This window comes from Fusarium coffeatum (genome assembly GCF_003316985.1).
Source record: "Fusarium coffeatum strain FIESC_28 chromosome Unknown BRIP53273_contig_27, whole genome shotgun sequence".
In the NCBI taxonomy this organism is placed as follows: domain Eukaryota; kingdom Fungi; phylum Ascomycota; class Sordariomycetes; order Hypocreales; family Nectriaceae; genus Fusarium; species Fusarium coffeatum.
In genome coordinates, this window is record NW_022157824.1 from 59462 (window position 1) to 81484 (window position 22023).

Genomic DNA, 22023 nt, shown 5'->3' on the forward strand with positions numbered 1-22023 from the left:
AGACCTCCTCTTCCCACACTTGACTTAACTCTTTTAAGACCTAGATTAATCATTTTTGGGCAGATTCGCATCGCAGCATTGTCGACACCACAATCAAAATGGACTTTCACGACGCAGCAACGAGATCACAAGACCCCAACCTTCACGTTGCTATCGCTAGCTACCTACAGTCGTTCGACGGAGCTTACGATTTGCTTCTAAGACTGATCAAATACCGACGGCGAAATAAGTCACCAGAGGCGCCGCTTGATGACGAAGAGTATGACCTAAGATGCGAGTATATTCGGGCCATCATCGAGAAACAAAGAAAGGTCCGAGGCAACGAGCACTGGATGGTCAGTCATATCCAGTTCGCCTATCTATTACGTATGGATCCCAGAAAGCTAGAGGATTTTTCAATCACTTGCGGAAAACAGGGCTTTCTTCCCTGCCAGGGCCAGCCGATACTTGATAGCTGGGGAGCACTTACAAGGCACTGTAAGTAGATATCCCTTCCCTCGAGCCCTTTCACTCTTCTAACAAATGTTCTAGTTTTCGAACCATCAGAACTTTGGGACTGTGCCGGCTTTGAATTACCTTCTGAAATATTATACACTACCGACAAGATTAACGCAGAAGTACCTGGCAGCGAGGAAGAGCCCTCGATGAGTCATGCTCAAGGGTCAGAGGAACCCGATGACCCGATCGATCGGAGCCAAGAAACATTCAACCTGTGCTTGCAACTTGACAATGATACATGTGTCGTTACTGGGTACCCTCTGGCATTTGCCGGTTTCATAGTGCCAATCGAGTGGAACTGCACCAATGAGTACTTGGAATACACAAAGTCCCTGACATCTGCTTTGTCAGTGATAATCGATAACCCAGCTGGCGAGGAACCTCTCGAACACCTCAAAAGGCTATACGATCATAAGGGTTCCATTGACAAGTCATGGAATGTCATCTCCGTCAGTCGGGATTTATATCAACTTTGGAGACGAGGGTTGTGGGCTTTGAAGTGGTTGAGTGCAGTTGCCCTGCCGGAAGATCCTTTGAAATCGCGTATAACGCTTCAGTTTCACTGGTTGAAACCATGGAACACCATCCCGACGCTCAGCGCAACTTTGAAGGATGAGAATGAGGCCCTTGGGTCCGAATCGGCACTAACGGCGAGTGAGGACATTTACCCCCCTTCTGACGAGGTATATGTTATTGCACGAGATCACAAATCGCGGCAATCTATCAAAAGTGGAGATATCTGTACCATCATCCGATTCACTGAAGATATCGACAAATGCAAACAAATGTTTGATATCCAGTGGGAGATCTGCAATGCTGCTGCCGACTCGGGCTTTACTGGACATGCTAACATCGACGAGGAAGTGGAGTGGGACCTGGACGGTGAGGAGCTGCCCAGCGAGGATGAGGAATGGGTAATGACTGATGGATCGGAGGGTACTTGGCTCCCCGGAGGCCCTGAATGATGAGGGACCACAGTTACTTGATGCATGTTTAGAGTAAGACTTGGCATATTTTATTCTACTGCGCTAAGCATTAGACCCATTTTCTAGAAAATACTGTGGTTCCGCGTGAAAAGACCTGTACCTAATGTGAGTATGTACCTCACACTTCTCCCAAAAGCATGGATGAGACGTTCGAAACACAGGAATGGCCAAGGGAATGGCGTGACGACCATCGGGATAAAAGGTACAGCGCACCATTCCTTTGTTGGCACCGACGAGTCTCGCGAACCAACACTTCGTGCGAAGGCATACTTGCCACCTGGCCAGATTCGGGCAGGGTGGTATACGAAAATCGACCGCGACGACGATGACGATCCGGAGCTCAAGGCAATCAAGGGGGAAGAGTTGGCAGAATGGGAATCCGAGGGCTAGTGTCTCTGGGAACACCGGAACAAATCTCGCAACATCGAAAACAAAGGCCGCGACAAGCGCGAGATCAATCGAGTTAGCGACACTTTCAGTTGCGACGATCCTTTATGGGCCACCGACATGTTTCTACCCGGGCATTAAAGATGTGCAGATCCACTGATGGAATGAGGTTTGTCCGTTTCTATGGACATATTGTACTTACGATGACTCGTTAGTGGTCTAAATGTACTAACAGCTCGGGAGGAGGCCCATGCTACGTTTAACAAGCCCCACTTTGCCTGGAGAAACAGACTGAAGGTCATCGGATGACGGGCGGATTAAGTAGGCAAACTGAATCTTCTCCATCATTCTCCCTTCCTTATTGATGATTTCGTTAATATGATGCACTTTTATGTCAAGGTCTTCCATCGGAATAGTCTTATGCGTTGGCTCATTCTTTCGCAGGTATCGGAGGAAATGAAGGAGCTCATTGCGGTCTCCGGTATCAGAATGCAGGTAGTCGATGATAGCATGGTCGATCACAGAGTCTTTTTATGTCATCGCTGCCGTGTTCTGAGTGTTGGCACTAGGGAGTTTGGCGGTGGTATTCAATGTAGTGAACGTAACCGAGAACGATTCAGTTGACTTCGGACAGAAGACTAGACACCAATTTAAACATCGTCTCGTACCAACTTGGGTTTTGTGATAGAAGAAAGAACGCAACGAAGGTCTGCTACTCTGGGTTTGCTTGTGACACATCTGGTGATAAAGATGCCCGCAATGCGTACTTAATAAAACAACACTTTTGATCACACGAACTGTCATTCGACAGGCAACGAAGGTCTGGGATAAGCCTTCCCTGACATATTCAAGCTTGCGTTCAAACTTCGTGACTTTGAAGCTTACACGGAACCTCATTTCCGCTCTACCCCAACAAAAGGTCTTTCGCTTTTACATGACGTCTCAACTTCTTTTGGGCTACCCACATTTAAGATTTATCTCAGGCTGGTTACGGTCGCTAGTCCTTGTTCTCTTCTACAATACTAATTGGAGCTCGGTCTCGATGCCACTCATACTGATTGTGGACTTCGTACTTCGAAAGACACTCGAGCGGAATCCTTTCCCGCTCCCTGTCCTCATCATTGCTTTTCTGTGTGTACATCCAAGGCCTGAGAAAATCATCGTTCTCCGGCCTAGGAGAAGGTGCTGGTGTTACCCGCAAGGCTGCCATCCCCTTATTCTCGGTGGAAAAAGAGCGGGCGTCAAGTTCTTCATAGGCATTCTGAAGACTGGCGATTTCTGATACGCACGCCGCAGAGACACCTTCGGGACGAAGGAGTTCAAGACGGCATCTGGGATTAGAGTTCGCCAAGAGCCTAAGAGACGAAAGACTTTTCTTACTTCATGTGGACCTTAGACTAAATCTTACGATAGTTTATTCTTAGTGCCCTAAGACTTGAGGAAAGTTATTCCATCTACGGGGCCAGTTGCCCACGTAATGGGGGCTGAACCTGGCAAACAGGCCGAGAGCTACAGGTCAGTGGCGGTCCGAATCCGCAGCTTGTTGTCATGTCAGCCACTATATACAACGCCGAGTCCCCTCAATATCTGGGTACTGAAGAGGTTTTCCAAGCCTACTCTTCGTCCAACATGCTTTCGATTATGCATTTGGAAGGCCTTTGTTAAGCATCTATCACCGCAACTGTTCGTCACAACATCAGACACAAGCAGCCCATCCGTGCCGGTCACATCCTTGTTTTCGTGACCAAAGAGAGGGAAATCGAGGAGATGTTTGTCCGTCTGCGCAAACAACACCCAACCCAGCAGGTCATTGCCATGTACGCCTCTCTCCCCAAGGCTGACCGTGACGCGGTCACTCTTGGCTTTAACAAGCCGACCATCATCGTGAGCACGAATATTTGCGAAACTAGCGTCACGATTCCCAGCGTTGAATACGTCGATGGTAGGTCAACATGATATCTTGGATTGCCATCGCTTGCCTTTTTTGCTAGAGTGTGAGCTGAAGCTAGAGTCAGCTGTCGACCCTCGGCTGTCAATGACCTCTCTACTACCAGTCGCGATCCTGAAGGACTCTGCTCGTCAGCGGGCAGGCCGGGCAGGTCGCACGGCCGATGGTGAGGTGTACAGGATGTACAACAAGGAAACCCACGACCGCTACATGCTCGACCATGCACCCCGCAACTACGCCGTGACTGACTGTTTCAAGATTCCGTGGCTTCTTGTCTTGTGTGCGAGGGACTTCGTTGTGAAACGTAAATTCTCATTCGATGCGGCGAGATGAGTCCCGTTTGAACGTCCAGTTGACTTGCTGCTCGCTACCACAAGTTCTGCAGTGTCGACATCCTTGGCAGGTAGAGAGTCGCTTCTGTTGGTCTCATCATGGAGTGCTTCATCTTTTACTTTCTTTTAACAGAGGATTCCTGAGTAATGACTTATTAGCTTGACGTACATTGCGCAACCCACGTGAAGGGGAATTTGTTCCCTGTACGGGGAATCTTGATTGAATGAATGCCCTCTCGAGCCAACCTTTCGCTTTCAATGGCATGTTCGCAGACTCAGTTCCCCTTGACCAAGACTTCCAAACAAGCTGTATCATGCCCTTCCCCAAGTGGGAGGCTATTCAGGATTTTTACCTCGACGGAAAATCGGGAACCTGATGCCAGCTCGACAAATGAGTGTCTCGTAGGCAGCTCAGCGTGCGGACCGCCAGCGTGAAGCGTCTCTTCATAGCCAGCTGGGGGCTCAAGCTCCTCCCCTGCCAGGCCTGACGCCAGGAGGATTGTAAAGGTAACGCCAGGAACTTCATCAAGAACCGCCATGAGTAGAATGGTACAACGGGTTTGGTGCTTGTGTTGAAGATGTGCTGCAGTCGATGGGTGAGTATGTAGAGAATGGAAATTAACATGTAGGAAAGGAAATCAACCTTTCCGATGTGGCCTTGGAGCTTTATAAGAGTAATAGCCTAAGAATTTGGTAATATTAGACTAGTATTTAGGCTACTTTATTTCTGTGTCCTAAATCTTAGCGTATACTGCATTCGTCACTCGTCTGGTCATTTCACTTCTGTTCATTTTGGTGAGTGTCTGATCCTCGCCCCGGCCCTGTACTCCGTCGCCAACATTACGAAGAGGGCGATGACAGGAGACATCCTTGTTTTTATGTCCGCGATGGGGGACACCAACGTTCTCTGTGTTATCCTGAAAGAGAAACATGGTGAAAAGCTTCTTGTCGTCCCATTGCACGCTCCACAAACTCCTGCCGAGCAGAAAAAGGCTACATCTCGATCTCAGCCTGACGGTTCAGTCCGAAAATACGTCGTGGCAACCGACGTCGCTGAGGCCAGTCCCACCATTCCTGGTATTGTCTATGACATCGGTAAGTCAAAACCGCCAGGTCGAATTCCACATTCAGAGTAACCATCTCGTAGACACAGGAATCGAGAAGCGTCCAGGATACAACCCGAGGATTGACATGGATAGTCTAACGACTTATCATATAACTCAAGCCTCGGCAATGCGGTCGCACTCAGCCCGGTGTGTGCTTCCGTCTATACACGAAGAAGACATTCGACGAGGACTTCGCACCCGATGTGGAGCCGACTATTTTCTCCACCTGCTTCGTGGACCAGGCTCTGAAGATCATATCAATGGGATTCGATATCCTGGATTTCAATCTCATAGAACCTCCGGACACAGAGGTTTTTCTCCGGGCTATCTCTAGTCTGCACCACATGTACATTCATCGTTAATAACTTCCACTATGCCAACCATGTTATAGGGGTTATATCTCTCTTCAAGGCGCAATCACTGAGACGGGTCGCATGGCTGCCAAGCTGCCCATACACCCTATGTGGTGGAATGCCATCGCCGAGGGGGCGCGTCTCGGCTGCACAAGCGATATCATAATGCTTGCCGCCGTCGGCAGTGTCCAGGGGTCCATGTTCTCGCGCCCCTTCCATTACGGTACCGCTGCCCATGCCGCTCAGTAGCGGTTTTCCTGCCCGACGTCCGATCGCATTTCATCTCTTCATGCGCTGCACGCGTATTGCCGAACCAAAGCATTGCGTCCGAGTGTCAGTATGGACCAGTGGTGTTTGAACGCTTTCCTCGACGGCAATATCATCGAAGAGATTTTGCGGGCGCGCAGCCAGGTCATCAAAGTCTACAACAAAATGCCACAAAGCAACGCTCACGCCGCGACATTCGATGCCGAGTACGAGACCAAGGTCGCCAAGGCTCTTGCTAGGGACCTCTATCACAACATTGTCATCCGCAAGGACGGTCATGTTTAAAAAGCAGTGCACGACAATTACGATCTTCTGATTGATGCCTACAGCGACGTTGCTTTAATGCAGCACTCATGGGTCGCCTTTAACAAGATCCAACATCATGGTAAAGCGCAAATCCACACTGTCACACAAGTCAAGCCTGAATGGATCGTCGAATTTCCATTCTTCCAGGAAGACATGCTCGGACAAAAGCGAACCGGTGGACTGGTGCAACCTCAATTCAAGCCAGCACTTGACGCGCCCTACGCTTGTGTCGAGTCACACAGTCTTAGGCGAGAGCCTCTCTATTCAACTCTCTCATCGTCCAACATGAGCTTCTTAATCATCCTTCCTATTTCTTTCACGCGAGCGATTCAACTGGTCAGCGTCTTCCACCTACCCGGTCATTCGCGCTTCCCATGATAAATTAAAGATAGGTTGCAATAACCGAGAGATATTGTCTAAGCCTTAGTGCGCTAAATAAATAAAGCACCCTAAGTGTTAGTCTAAGCGAGCATAAAGTAACCAAAATATTTCATCCCTTAGGCTCTTGGTAAAGCTTGTGCTCACTCCTGGCAGCCATTGCAAAGAATATTGCGGTGTCTATGCGCCTGGCAGATACAGCTAAGCAAGGAACATCTCTGCAGTCGTAAAATCCCACTGCTTTGTCGTAGGGAAATTCCTATCGATGATCTTGTACAGAAAGCAGCGTGATAGCATATCGCCAATCCTTACTTACTGTAGTATCTTGGCGCGCTGAGGCAGACAAATGCTTGGCGAAGATCCTTGTAATATCCAATCACCGTCCGATGTACCTCTTTGCATAACGAATATGCAGCCAACACGAGAAAATCGCCGCTGCACCTTGATCCTTCGAATCAGCCCCCAACAAAGCCTGATGTCACTTCCCAGTATCTATGGATGCGGCCTTGGAAGAGGTGCATAAAGTGTTGCCCAACCCTCTCGTGGCTTGCTTCCATACATCTATTTTCTTCCAACCGCAACAGACAGCATGTTGCGCAATCTCACAGCGGCAATTGATTACTGGGGTTTCAAATGCCCAAAGGGTGGGGATTTTTATATTTGCGAAAATGCCTGGATCGAGTTCTTTGGTTGCTGCGATGATGATCCTTGCGCCGATGGCACCGGTATATGCCAAAGCGGCGTGAAACCTTTATCCCTTGATCCCGACAACGGTTACGAGATGCCCCTCCAAACTTGTTTATCGTCTTCGTCTAGTAACGACTATTATGTTTGCTGGGGAACAAGGCCACCGTTTGTGGGATGCTGTGGTCAACAGGCTTGTGGCAATGGCTGTCCCGCCTCGGAACTTGGCACCGCTTTATTATCTCCGAATGAAACGAGGCGACGCGATCTTTTCTATCCTCCAAGCATGAACTTAGGGGTATCGCCTTCGTTGAAGATACCTTTGGAGCCGCCTTCCACAATGCTTCCCTCCTCTTTCAGAAATGTAACATATGATGCAGAGTCCGGTCGAAATGGGTCCCTGATGACACCTTACGCGGTGGCAGGAATCTGTAGTGGTATTTTAATCGCTATCTTGATCTGCATTGGCTTGTTGGCAAGATTTTGGTAGGTGTACAAACCCATTGAACCCTCAATTCAATGCTAAATTTACCAAAGGAAGAAACGGCCTGCCAAACATGCAAACGCGCAGACCTATTCCCAGATCCGCAATCAAGGATCTGATGGGAACGTCGAGAATACGAGACCTTCTCCTACCCCGAGCAGAAACGAATCGATCATGGCAGACGTTAAATCACAAAGCCAGCCAAGAAAGCTTAAACAAGCAGATGTCACTACTTATTTTGTTTGGGGTTGGAACATTGTTCTGACGTTGGTGCCCCTGTGCTTCATTGGTAAGGCTCTTCCCTTGGTTTTCTTTCTTCGCAAAAGTGATTTGCTAAATAGATACCTAGCTCTCGCAGTAGTTGTGGTCAACTTGGACGGCCAAATGAGGTCAAGCTTCGGTCAACACGTATTGGAACTGACCAAACTAAGTCCTTCATTATATCCCATCTTATTCGCTGCCGTAGTAGGCCGATTTTACAAGAACCTTGCCCGTTATTGCCTGGAACAGTCAGGTGGTGTCCGACTTGCAGTCCTGGAGCAGATTTTCGGGAGCCAGAGCTTTGCTACGGCATTGGAACGCGTCTTTTTCGTCCACACGCACATTGTTCTCAGTGTTATTATACTTACGACGTGGGCCTTATCTCCCTTGGGCGGTCAGAGTTCATCAAGAATACTTGGGTTCGGGAATGCAACGGAAGTGGCGAATGGCACTATCAATTACTTGCACCCGGCATATCAGGTGTCCAGCTACCTGGCCCATCAATCTCTCGTGGCGACTAAAGGCAGTGTGGCAGCACTTTACTCATCCAATCTTCTCTCATCGCTCGAGCAAAAGCGCTCTCCAAGGGATATGTGGGAATTACCGAAGATTCCTCAGTTCAGAGGTGATATGGAGAAAATAGGAAAGACATATACGGTCGATCTAGAGGAACTCGAAATTGGTTACCACCATTATGCATCCCTACTCGGTGTTAAGCTACGAGGCCTGGGACCGCCGCAAGAAGCGACAGAGCATAACTTTACTGTGCAGACGTCATATATCGCTCTCGACTGCAGGTTGACGGATGAGAGATTCGATCTTGACACAAATTACTGGAAAAACAAGACCACATCCGACCGGAAAGGTGAAGGGGCTGATGTTCGTCTTCGGGCTCCAGTGGCGTGGGAGGAGTGGAACGAACTTGACGAACCACCTCCTCTAGAGCTTACTTATTTTATCAAATGGCAAATGAAGGCTAGGCCATCTGGCTACTGGTCAGCTATAAACTGCACTATGCAAACGATCTGGGTCGAGACAGATATTCACTGTGGCCCACGTCCAACTTCAACAAGTTGCTATGCATATCAACAACGACGAATCAACGGCACAGAACATGAAAATCGTCCTCCAAGATTGATGCGCAAGAGGTTTGGTGCGCTGCAACAGGCACTGGCATACTGGCCTGAGGCGTCAGGTGATAGCGGCTTCGATGGACCACTGGCCACGGAGAATTACATCATGGGTGAACTCCATCCATATTCCAGGCAGGACTACAGAGACTGGAGCGGCGTGAGCCAGCAGGAGTGGGACTTCTATAGTGAATCCAGAAGACTCACCACAGCCTTCAACACTTTCTGGGATGCAACTTTGAATCCTCTTGGACATACCAACGTCTCATTCGGCGCTCTCAACAGCAGTAACACAGCATATGAAGACGAGTTCAATCTTGAGCCTTTCATGAACGCAACTGTCGGAACCATGACTCGGACCTTTGAGGTATACCGTGCGAGCCAGCTTTGGGTCGCTATTCTCCTCACAGCGACAATATTTCTTCAAGTCCTTGCGATTCTAGGTCTTGTGTTAGAGGCTATCATAGTCGGGCCAGAGGTTCTCGGGTTCGCCAGCTCGTTAACACGCGACAATCTCTATGTACCTGTACCGCCTGTGAACTCTGCTCTCGATGGAGCGGAGAGGGCGAGAGCGTTGGGTGATATTCGTTTACAGCTCGCTGATGTGGGCCCTCGGGAGGAGAGTGGGTACATTGCTGTTCATACACTTCAGAACAACAAAGTGGAAAAGGTGTCGGCAGAAGATTCGGAACAGCAGGCGGGTGCTGATGAGGCTGTTGAACATCTTGATACGAGACCACTGAGTCGAGAGAGGTTGTATAGATAGTTTGGGATGCCTGTAAGGACGAAACGAATAAAACTATAATTGGCGGGTGTGCCAGACCGTGCTACCAGGGTCAGCTCTTCCTTGTGAAAGCTGCGATGATTCAAATCCCAGGAGAGCTACAAGCCCACCGAGTGGAAGGTCTACTGGGGATACATCAGCAATGACCTTGTTTTGGGCTGTCAGACTGCAGTCCAATTTTTATCTACGAGTAGTGCGATTCGATAAAAATACCGGGGATAAAACCAGTTCAAGTTTGTCCAAGTTGTAAGGTCTTCCAGGAAGAGTAACTTGTATCCACAAGGAATGTAATTTCCATCAGGACTTGGCGACGACAACAGTAGACTAGCTGCGGAAACTAGCCGATCTTTCGGAAATAATAGTGTCTTGGAAGAAGTGACCCACCTACTCCGGAACTTAGCCGCCCTGATGCGGAACTCGGAATTGCTCTTGTAGACCAGAGTCCAGGGTAAATATTCATGATAAATAGCAACGAAAAAGGATTCCACCACCAACCTGGGTACGGAGCGATGTATGTGCAAAAATAAAGAATAAAGTAATTTTGATTACTATACAAATCAAAGCAGTAAGAATTCGTCCTGAACCTTTTGATGAAACAGACGCGAGTCTTTTCGCTCCATGTTTTGTTTATGTCGATCATTACAGCAATGTTAGCAAATACGATTTTACAAGCTACTTTCCACATCTCACATAAATCTCAATATTCAGAGTAAGGCCGATCAGTCTTTTTGGACTTCTAGGTATCTACGCAAACGGAAACTTCTATCTGCAGAAGGATAGTATTTCGAGTCCTGCTGAGACAGTTTGTAACTTCGTTGGGCTGGAGACTCTTATCTATAGTCTTATCTAATCGGCTCTTATCGCATCTTATCTTATCACTAAGCGTATCTCTATTTTCAGAACCATATCATGAGCAGCCACATTACCACATCACCGGCCACACCTTGTCAAACTTATGACAAGTTCAATATGACCCAGACTATTTTGGAGCTATCAAATAACAGGCGAAGAGATATATGAAAAGGCAATTTTCTTCGTCGTGGTAGATAATTGCTCCCCCACGTGGTCACCTACCAGAAAAAATCACGATGTCCGAAAATTGATGTCAGAAAATGATGAAGATTGACCGGTCCCACTGATCGACTTGGTTCCCACGGAGATCTTTCCGGCTTGGTCAGTCCCAAACCAGTAGAAACGGGCCTTGGTCCCTCTGACTGGGCTGAAAAAGTCCACTATGCCCGACATAGATCGACTTACAGTCTTAGTGCGGCCCGTAAGCGGGTGATCAGATAACAAGCTATAGTAAGCCACATACTTAATCATTAACAATTTGACTGTAACCTGTATTTCAGACGAGCTGATAAGTCCTGAAGATGTCGATCATGTTGGTAAAGCGGGGTATCACTCCAATTTTCTCCCCAAGATTTCGCTTAAAGATCTGGTGTTCCCAGTCTGGGCGTAGGCGACACCCTAGATAGTCAGTTCATCGCTTGCAGTAATTTTGGGATGGCTACCATATCCTCGCAATCTGACCTGAGGGTGAACAGTCCAGAGGTCATCAATCCCGCTGGGAAGGCGACAATACAGGAGTCTGAGAGTCATGTTCCCGTCTGCGACTGGACTGAAAAGGGTGAGCGAAAACTGAGAAGAAAGTTAGTATCTCTTCACCCTAGTATTATCTGCCACCTACTGACATACCATGACAGAATTGACTTTACAGTCTTGCCAATTCTTATGCTTGGCCTCTTCGCATTGCAGCTCGACAGGGGAAATGTAGGCTACGCCATGACCACCAGCTTCACCGATGATCTCGGCATAACGAAAGACATCGTCAACTACGGCAACCAACTCATGCTAGCAGCCGTCGTTATCTTCGAGATCCCCTTCAATATGGTTCTATCGAGAATCGGACCTGCGCTCTGGCTTATTATACAAATATTCGCATGGGGAACAATTGCGACAGCCCAAGCAGCTGTACACAACAAATCAGCATTCTACGCGACGCGGTTTTTGCTGGGAATGTGGGAGGCTGGATACCTAGCCGCTGCGCTGACCATAATCGCATCATTTTACACCAGGAAGGAAATGGCTCTACGGGCAACGCTGGTTTATGTCGGAAACTACTGCTCTGCTGGCGTAAGTGGACTGCTCGCCGGTCTCATCTTCAGAATCCCAGAACACCACGGCTTGAAAAAGTGGCAATGGCTTTTTCTCATCGATGGTATCTTTACCATATTGGTTGGCGTTGTCTTCATCTTTATCATGCCTCGCTCGACGACCGACACGCTTCCACTCGCTGGTATCAAAAAGTTCGACGTTTTTACCGACAAAGAGAGAGATATCCTTGCCAAGCGCGTCGTTCTTGATGATCCGCGCAAGTCAGTCAAGCTTTCTGGTATCAGCCCCATGACTGCTTTGCGCATTTGCTTGACCAACTTTCCTATGTGGGGTCATTTTGCCATCAACGCTGTCAACATTACCCCTAAGGGAGGGTTGGTCTTTTACACACCCACCATCATAAAGAACCTCGGCTTTTCTCCCTCTACTGCCAGTTTCTTGTCAGCCGTTCATAATTTCGGAGTATGTATCTTGTCAATCTTTGTGTCTTGGGTCAGCGACAAGACATTGCTACGAGGTCCGGTCTGTCTACTATGCGGGGTGTATTCCCTTGTATTCGCCGGTGTCCAATATGCTGTTGTCGGAAGCAGTGATGTCTGGATGAAGTACGCTATCCTGACACTCCTCAATTCCGGTGTGGCAATTGCCCAGGCATTAAATGATGCGTGGTTTAGCATCAACACTCACGATCCTCAGATCCGATGTATTGGTATTGCTCTGGCTGTTACGGGTTCCAACGTTGGAGGACTCGCTGGACAAAACATCTTCCAAGAGAATGACGCTCCGTACTACCCCAAGGGCTTTCTGAAGATCCTGTGCCTTTATGCTGGAAGTATTGTGCTTATTGCTGGTATGATATTCTACTACTGGAATGATAATCGGATGATGAAGAAGGCGGGTGAATTGGATGATGTTGATGAGGCCGAGGGTTCGGATAGGGTACAGAGGAAGAGAGTTAGGAATCAGCTATGAGAAATACGAATGTTTCATTGCCAAGAGGCTGTTGGAAGGTATCTCGAATCAACAGGCCGCAGGTGATGTCGTTTCTCAGCTTATCCTTGCCCGACCAGGTAGATCCATCAGTCATTTTCAACCCCGCACACCACAACAATTTGGCTTGTCATGAGCTGCTGCACGTTCACAGAGAGGTGGACCTCTAGGCGATGGCCGATGTAACGCCCAACGAATTATGTCGCCCCACGTATTTCATCGGCGAGAGGCATGAGAAGGCTGCGTGACAGGCTACTTGACGCCTGTGGTTTCCGCGCCCCTAATCATCTGATGTATCGGTTTCACGGTAGCATACGATATCTAATCCGATGGTCGGAAGACAAGGACAGGTTTGAGCTTGAGAGGGCCATTGCGGGCTGGATGCCAAAGATAAAGACAGAGTTTGAGTGGAACGGTTAAATTCTGTACATTTGATGACATGTAAAATATCATTACGTTGCTATTACAATTGAATCGCAAGTACCCATAAGAAAGCTGTGGTATTTACAGATGTATCAGGATTCATGCTTGAAACTATAAACTAGGACTAATTACAACATCCTCAATTTCTACTCCACTTATTTCTGTCATTGCTGGTTAGAACTAACCTACTATTTAATACTTATCTGCTTAGACTCAATGGAGGTTGTAGAGCCTTAAGGTAACAAGAACTACCTGAACCTTACCAAGACTTATAGATGAGAGTAGGTATTCCTTAACAAATGTCAGGCCCAGAAGCCTTCCGGTGCCTAAAGAGATGTCAGAGTGTTTGGTGCCTAAACATTTAACGAAAAAGGTTTCTTGCAATGATCGTCTGCCACCTTGCTTTTCTCATCTTGGCACAGGTGGAATCTAGGGATTGCGAGCAGGGGTGATGTCGCATACCCTACCAACACATATCTCGAACTCGACAAGAAAGGATATATCTGCTTTAGGTATTCAAGAAATCTACTCACAGAGACATAGCTCAAAGAGAAAACCGAGCTGTTGATATAATGCCTGACAGCAAACGCTGTCGCTGTCTAATTGTTCGCAAAAGAATCAGGCAGAGTTGTTGAAGATTTGACACGTCAACCAAAGGTGGGCCCTAATTTCAGCTGACCTGAATATTGCAGGAGCTGAACGAAAATGGTTTACCAAAGGGCAGTGATCTTCGAGGGTCTGATCGCGTAAATCACCAACAAGTTCAACTCGGTTTCCTGACCAAATAATAACCCTTTCTCTCTACGTCCTTCATCGAGTTCCATACCAATTCTTTTTACAGGACACTTACTTTTCTCCCTACCAGAACGTCCCTAATGATCATGAGGCCCTCTAAGAAGTCAGACCATGAGAGCTTTTACAAGGCCATCAACGATAACAACGTTAAAAAAGTTAAATCGCTTCTGGCCTCGAATGCGGAATTGCAAAATGCCACAGGCGACCTCACGATAACCCTTGAGGACTCCGAGACCGCCGAATATTCTGCCTCTCCACTGGCTGTGGCGGTAGCATGCAACCGGATTCCAGTTGTCCGATTCTTTCTTAGTCATGCGCAGGCTGTTGGCATTGACTGGCCAACTCAGAACGAAGGCTGGTCGGCGCTGCATTTTACTGCTCGCTACAATTACCAAGCCAGCTTGGATCTGCTCCTAGCCAGCAACCTAAACGTCGACCTACCTGACAAAAAAGGACTGAGCCCGTTGCATCTAGCCTCTAGATATGGTCGCCTTGAAGTGGCCAAGCGTCTTATAGATGCAGGCGCGGACGTTAGCAGTCGCGATGCTGAAGGAAATACTCCGTTCCACATGGCTTCCATGTACGGTCAAGTGGACATTCTGAAGTTATTATGGGAGAAAGGGCCCTCAACTCAGATATCTGATGAGAACGGTTACTCCCTTCCAGCGTTACACCTGGCAGTCGTAAATGACAGGCGCGATGCAGTACCGTTGCTATTAGAGCTTGGTGCAGACATGTCGCAAGGAGTTGGCAAAGATAAAGACACAGCTCTACACCACGCCTGTTCACATCGTTTGTCAGAAATGGTCACGCTGCTAATTGGCAAGGGAGCGAATATTCATGCAAAGGATGCTCACCTCAATACACCCTTGATGCAGTCGTGTTGGGACCCGGACCCGGACATTTTCAACTTGCTCCGAAACGAAGGTGCATTAACAACAGACTTGAATATACATAGGCGTACCGGTTTTCATGCGGTGGTTTTGTCTCAGAGACCATTTGGCGAAGAACACCGGGATGTTGTTGCGCTTTTAGTAGGCTTAGGCGCTGACATCAATCAACGCGACATCTTTGGTTTCTCGCCCCTTTTCCTTGCCTGTAAGGAGCAATGCTCTAAGATGATCAATCTTCTACTCGACTTTGGCGCCGATATAGATCAGAAGACAAGTGCTGGAGATGGCCTCACCGCTCTCATGGAAGCATGCTGCAACCCAGCTAACGAACCCGTGGAGATACTACTTCGCAGAGGGGCCAAGTTGGACCCTGTCAACCCTCATGGTCTAACTGCCCTGAATCTGGCTTGCGTGAAAGGCCAACTCAAGCACCTCGACAAACTAATCAGCAATGGTGCGGATGTTGCAACCCCTGATCGACATGGCCACACAGCACTATGTGCCGCAGCTAACAAAGAGCACACAAATATCATGCTACGTCTCTTGGAATCCCCGCGATTCTATCCAGAATATCCAGCAGATCCAACATATTCCACAGACCAGAAGATCTTCATGGCGAAGGAGCAGCACGATAAAGAAGTTGAGGGGCACTTGATGCGCGTTGTTGAAAGCAATTTGCACAAGACGCTGTCGAAGCTTTATGTCATTATGTATTGGGCTGTTGCTCACGGTCGGATCAAACTGGTTCAAGAGTGTATTTCTCGCAACACAGAGGTGCTAAGTTGGGAAAGAGAGGGCTCTACTTGGCTCCACGTTGCTGCTCTGCATGCACAGTCTCGACTGATAACTGAGGTATTCTCCGATTTTCAAGCATCCAAGGAGGCCGCGGGTAAAGTGACACCTCTCCACCTGGCGGTAGGCAGTGCTAGTTTTGAGACCGTTTCATGTTTATTGAAGCAGATCGGGTCTCAATCTCCACAGCACACAGCCAAGGAGATTGCCACTACGATTTTCTTTCGCGATGGTCATGGTGCTTCGCCGCTTAGCATCTCCATCCATAGAAACCACACCAGGATTACTGAGCTGTTTTGGACCATGATACAGGAATTTGGAAGGGGCGAGACACTCTATTTGCGCGAATATCCGAGTGATGCCCTTCAAATTCTGGAGACCCTTGCTCAGTACGAAAAGCCTGGCAAAGAGAACGTCTTGAAGCACCTCCTGCGGCAATGGTGCACCAACCAATCCTTGACAGAGGTGGAGAAGGGGGAAAAGCTGCGTAACTCACTCGATTGGGCTATCTACTGTTCCCAGCCAGTTGTGGTCTGGTGGTTGTTATCTAAGGGAGGTTACTCATCCAGTCGCACTATTGACCATGCCCAGAAGCTTGTAGAACTTTCAGGCTCGGGAACCCAGGGAATCCTGAAAATGCTACTACACAATCCACTACCGGCCTTGAGCAATATTTCCAACCCAAATTCTGATCCGATACCTGAATTACCAAAGCCTAGGAATGCGGATAGCCCTAGCCTGGCACTAGAAGGCATTATTATCGAAATCTTCTTCGATGGTGAAGTCCGAAGTGCACGGTATTCAAATGCAACCAGCAAGAATATGATTTATGATTCCGGGCCAAACGAGATCACGAAGAACTCCGCCAACTTGGACGACTGGGATTTGAATTGCTTAAAGCGAAAAATTGGCTCACTGGTACAAGAGTCTGGAACTATGGGAGACTTACTCAAGGCTTGGTACTCTGATATCCCCCAGAGCACCAGTACCAACAATGGAAGACCTTTGACTCGCCTTGGCGAGAGTCTTGAACTTCGCTGGATCCACCTTCCCGTAACCGAGGTAAATACCATTCACTCCATCCAGAAGCTTGAGAAAATTGTCAGCTAACGAGTCTTCTACCCGTAGTTACAGTTCATGCGAGTAAGTCATCTAGTAATTCGCTCTATGTTTCCGAGCCTAATGAATTTTCGTCAAGGATCTACTTACGAGGTTGTCCTGCGACTCAGAACGCTCTGCGATGGACCATCAATCTTTGATGCGTCACTTTGAACGAAGTTGGACCCATCTAGCGGCTGGCGGAGGACAACATTACATGAAGCCGCAGTGTGTGGTATGTTGAGTGATACATAACCTGACAGGTTGACAATGTACTGACGTACGAATAGAGGAATGGCAGGACTTACTCTAAGAAGGACTCCAGTGCCATGTCCCAGGACCCCAGCGTTTGCACTGCCGTCTATGTATGTCCCTGATCGAAATTGACCGGGATGTATACTATAATGACAACGATGTAACATAGATGCCATACGTGAAGACAGGCTACTATCAACCTCCCACAAACCAAGAGAAAGACTGCTGCAACTATGATGGAAAGCCAGAGGGGTCAGGGCAGTGTCAAAAGCCAGCCAGCTCTCGTGAACCGATAGCAACGGCGCACGAGCCAATGACACTAGATCAGTACTACTACCCAACATTGATCGACACGGATTGGAGAGACAAAGATCAGGTCTTGTCAAAGTACCTGACCTGGAAGTCTAAGGAGCTGCGTGACAAACTTTCCAAAGGAGAGAGTGAAAGAACGGCCACTGAACCTGCAGACCAAACTGTAGAACAGAATCCGAGAAGGATTCTGATGGTTGATCAAGTATGGATGTGGATAATTGATGAGAGTATGGAACTGAGGCGAGTTCTATGTTTGAATCACGCTGACAAAATATCAGAGACAGTCATCACGGCTTCGACAGAAACAACGCCACTGGACGAGAGACAAAAAGATAGCCTTCTCCGAACCGTCCTAGATCACATGATATACGGCGAAAGTCACGACAATTCTGATCGTCCTAGATCAGTCCATTCAATCATGGAGTTGATACTTGGCGCTGCGACGGGCTTCTTCGATAGGAAGTTCATACCCTTGCCAGGTAACCCAAACTCGGTGTTTAAGACACCCTTGGAGGTGTTTAGAGAGTACTTACGACACGCTGTGAGTTAGCCGTTTAGGTATTATACCGTATACACCTAACCCATTCGAACAGGCGGATCGAGAAATATTTCTCTATCAAACCTTCCTCCAGGAGCTAAACAAAACAGACCGGCAAAGGAAACAGGATGAAACTGACGTTAACAGCGTCATTAAAAAGCTCCCGTTTCACCCCTTCAGTTCTCCATCAAATCCGCACAGCATCTCTCCCGAAGCTGCCCTTCTCAACATCACCCGTGACATCCACGATGAGCTACATATGCTCAAGTCCCTTGCGGAGGATCAAGAGCTAGTTTGGAAACGGGCTTTTGAAAACCGCCAACACTTCCAGTATCACCAGCCTTGCAGGCCAACAAACGTCAAGAAAGACATTGAAGATATGCTGGAAGAGGTAGAGAATATCAATGACTCGGTGAGAATACCTACTTGACGATCATTGCTGGTTTACAAAGCTGACTCAGGAACAGATCAACACACTGCTTGACTTACGACAAAAGCAGGCGAGTATCACGCAGGCCAATGATACAGCGAAACAGTCTAATACTATATTTGTGTTTACGATAATCACAATCGTGTTTGTGAGTGGTATCTACAAGGCACTAACACTGCCTGGAAACCTTCGAATAACCACTTACACATACGCAGCTCCCTCTCTCATTTTTATCATCATTGTTTGCCTTGGACGTGGCCAGCTTTCCGCACGAGTCTGGTGCTCTCAAGTATCAAGGGTGGTGGCTTTTCCCGATCCTCTGTGAGTCATCAGCGCCGCTTATGGGGATGAAACACTGAAGTATACAATTAGTCGGCGCATCGGCTGTTGTCTCCCTCCCCACCATCTTAATCGCTTGGAAGGTTAATGACATCTCGGAATGGTTCCGACTGCCACGAAAAAGAGTGTCGGAAAAGATCGATGACAAGAGTGAAGAACAGGAAATGGATGATCGAAGGACACGGGGTCTTAGAGACCTCGCTAGGCGGACTTTGAATCGGCGACGGAGAGCCCCTGGAAACCAGGAGCCTGGTTCACGGGTATGATAGACACATGGCCTTGAGCTCAGCGGCCGTATGTGATGATCGATAGTAGCGATGATGAAATAGCGAAGGCAAGCGAGAGGGATCTTGGGGTAAAAGCTAGAGCTGATTTGGAGAATTGTCAGGCCTAATTGTAGCTTCGAGATGCATTTCCGACTAATTGATGAAGCTATCTCAAGCTTGTCTGACAAACTGTGTCTTGTGGGATTTGAAAAGGTTAGATCGGTCCAACACTACGCCAGTAGATGGCCGAATGAAATCCACCTCAAGATTATTAGCATCTTTGAAGCGAATGGTCGCATAGCTAAAGTCATCTGCATATGCAAATGCATTTATAGGAGTTTTCTTCCCAACCGCACTCAGTCCCTCAATGTTTCCCGCACCTCCAGCCACGATATACATCGGAGCTTTTGGATCCTTCATTCCAGCAGGGTCAGCAGTCCCATTGTACGTGGGATAGAAGCGCTGTGAGTTGTGCACGTGGCCAAAGACGGCCAGATCAACGCCATACTTGTAGAGCAATCCCTCAAAAGCTTGCTGACAAGGCTTGCAGCCTTCATCGCCGGTAGTGTACCATGGGCGATGGCCTGCGACAATTACCCAGGGTGTGACTTTGCGGTCAACCGATGCCAGATCAGCTTCGAGGAACTGTATCTGTTGATCGGGCCTGCCGAATGGTCCGCTGTTGAGGTTCGCCGAGCCACCTGGCGCATCGGGTGCATTGGGGAAGTCGGTCTCAGTGTCAATCATGACTACATGCGCCATTCCGTACTCGAACGAAAACCAGAACGGAGGGTTAGAGAGCTCCTTAGCCTTATTAGCATTAACCCTTGCTGTGGTATCGGAGGATGTTGATGTGAAAGCGACAGGCATAGATTGGCCGAATCGGTGCATGAAATCGGTGAAATTCTTTTGGCCCTCAGGACAAAGTTTGTTAAGAATTGGAACTTCCTGGCATGCAGCCTCATGATTACCAGGGCTGACCATGTAAGGCTTCCGCCCAGATATGGGAGCCAGCTGGTCGTAGAAAGTCTCGAGGATTGCTTGATATGCTTTCTGGCCTTCAAGTAAGTTCTTTGGCTTGAGGAACCAATCATCAGCGTACGCCAGGTCTCCAGGGTGAATGATAAATTCATAGTCATCAGCTGTTGTGGCAAGGCGGCCAATAGTCGTGTGGTTCAGAGAAGGTTGAACGTTGGGGATGATATCACGCTTGGAAGCATCACCCTTGATGGTGAAACCGTCATCACCATAGACTCCGAGATCAATAATGGCGTTCACTGCAAACGGCGTTTTGTCACCGGCTAAACGAGGGCTGAGAAATTGATCGATGGTTGAGCTTTTGGACACAATCTTGTAGTAATAAGTTGTTGCTGGGGAGAGATTGTCAAGGGTGACGGTGTTGGCCCATGTACGGGACGTGGGATATGTCAAGGATACTTTAGAGCATGCTTGCTGGTTTAGTGCGTCTTTGGAAGTGCCATAGTTGACGCAGGACTTGTCTTGTTTGGCATATGTGTTCCAGCCGATGGTCACACCTAAGAGGTTTAAGCATAGGAACAGGTCATATATGAAAGTGAAACTGACTGTTTGGTCCGTTGAAAGCGAGCCGTTGTTGTACAGGTGTTGATAGGTCCGACGGGATAGGAGGAAGACTAGCTTTAGCGAGAGCGCCAGCCACAAAGAAAAGTAAACTGGCCATCGCGGTTTGCATATGAGCCATGTTTCTCTGATTAAAGTTCAAGTGATTGAGAAGCCCGGCTCGGTAGCGATACATTGGACTTCCTTTCTAGTGATATAGGCTTCATACACACATTTTATACTCCCGTGATACTTATCTCCAATGCAGTTCGTGTGCCGGATAGCCGGCTCGCTATCTTAGATATTCCCCATCGAGAAAGAGTACCGACGTGATGCAGATGTGATATATTGGGTGCAACTTATATTCCATGGTACCTTTTTCGCCCGTGGACATTTGGGGTCTTTTCATTGGTTCCTTGATTTGACTTTGTCTTTTGTTAGATATCCTCCCGATTCTCATTGGTGGAGGACCGCAGTTAGTCGGTCACCCAGAACGGTAGGTAATGGGTTCTGGTGGGACCTTTTGACAACAGTCTCGTGCCGAGGTTCCAGTGTTATATCTGTGAACCGAAACTATCCATAGCTGCTAGGTGTAATGCCCACATGCTCTGAGGTTTTGCCTCATTATAAATTACCAACCTGCCTGTTTAGAAACTAACTCCAAGGCCTATAGTGTACAACCCGTGAGGCCCATTAGGTAATCTTAATTAGGACGAGAGGCTTTGACTTTAGGAGTCATTGCACGGGGTTCTTCCAAGACAAGTCCAAACGTATTTACGTTCAGCACTGTTGAGGTGGGTCTGTCAGACCACCTTCGCGCAGATAACTTCGAGACAGTCCAATCCACGGAGGAAATGGACAATTCATCGAAAAGTCACGACCACATCAGTGGACAAAACTCCGAGACATGAAGCCATCAAGGCCCATCAAGCCTTTTTGGCATTCGATGTCAAATTAAAGATCCGGTATTGCCTCTTTCCAGAGAAAGTCTTGCATGTCTTGAACCTTATGGGGCTTGTGATGAAGGATGGAGACTTTATTGTAAGTCGATTATTGTTCAACCAGAGCTCGTCAGGCCCTGCCTTGGGATAGCGTGTGGACATTACTTGGTAGAGCCTTTATTGTAGACTTAGATTTAGATATAGTCTCTCTCCCATCGTTCCCTTTACAGTTCAACGGCAATACATCTGAAAATGCCCGCAACGCGTAGACAGGGAAAGCAACGGATCACCTTTGACGAAAGCTTAAATTCACCGAGATGTACCCATCACATCTATCTACCAATAAATTTA

At 47.9% G+C, this 22023-nt stretch overlaps 6 protein-coding genes across 6 annotated transcripts; 5 read left to right on the forward strand and 1 right to left on the reverse strand.

Annotated features, from left to right (window-relative positions):
- Positions 1-98: 98 nt before the first annotated feature.
- Positions 99-1463, forward strand: FIESC28_00983 (uncharacterized protein; the record flags this gene model as incomplete). Its single annotated transcript, XM_031155134.1, has 2 exons — positions 99-477; positions 532-1463. 2 exons carry the CDS (start codon positions 99-101, stop codon positions 1461-1463), a joined length of 1311 nt encoding a protein of 436 aa, XP_031020791.1.
- A 1885-nt stretch (positions 1464-3348) lies between these two features.
- On the forward strand, positions 3349-6162 carry FIESC28_00984 (uncharacterized protein; the record flags this gene model as incomplete). Its single annotated transcript, XM_031155135.1, has 7 exons — positions 3349-3386; positions 3572-3813; positions 3863-4097; positions 4897-5246; positions 5299-5404; positions 5649-5804; positions 5949-6162. The coding sequence occupies 7 exons, from the start codon at positions 3349-3351 to the stop codon at positions 6160-6162; spliced, it is 1341 nt and encodes a 446-aa protein (XP_031020792.1).
- Positions 6163-7585: 1423 nt separating this feature from the next.
- FIESC28_00985 (uncharacterized protein) lies at positions 7586-9886 on the forward strand (the record flags this gene model as incomplete). The annotated part of the gene is made up of 3 exons (XM_031155136.1): positions 7586-7731; positions 7783-8018; positions 8079-9886. 3 exons carry the CDS (start codon positions 7586-7588, stop codon positions 9884-9886), a joined length of 2190 nt encoding a protein of 729 aa, XP_031020793.1.
- Positions 9887-11410: 1524 nt separating this feature from the next.
- On the forward strand, positions 11411-12994 carry FIESC28_00986 (uncharacterized protein; the record flags this gene model as incomplete). The annotated part of the gene is made up of 2 exons (XM_031155137.1): positions 11411-11556; positions 11611-12994. 2 exons carry the CDS (start codon positions 11411-11413, stop codon positions 12992-12994), a joined length of 1530 nt encoding a protein of 509 aa, XP_031020794.1.
- A 1322-nt stretch (positions 12995-14316) lies between these two features.
- On the forward strand, positions 14317-19153 carry FIESC28_00987 (uncharacterized protein; the record flags this gene model as incomplete). Its single annotated transcript, XM_031155138.1, has 10 exons — positions 14317-16977; positions 17050-17058; positions 17114-17248; positions 17304-17378; positions 17438-17807; positions 17859-18121; positions 18174-18530; positions 18586-18696; positions 18764-18869; positions 18921-19153. 10 exons carry the CDS (start codon positions 14317-14319, stop codon positions 19151-19153), a joined length of 4320 nt encoding a protein of 1439 aa, XP_031020795.1.
- Positions 19154-19324: 171 nt separating this feature from the next.
- On the reverse strand, positions 19325-20852 carry FIESC28_00988 (uncharacterized protein; the record flags this gene model as incomplete). The annotated part of the gene is made up of 2 exons (XM_031155139.1): positions 19325-20688; positions 20738-20852. 2 exons carry the CDS (start codon positions 20850-20852, stop codon positions 19325-19327), a joined length of 1479 nt encoding a protein of 492 aa, XP_031020796.1.
- Between the last annotated feature and the right edge of the window lie 1171 nt (positions 20853-22023).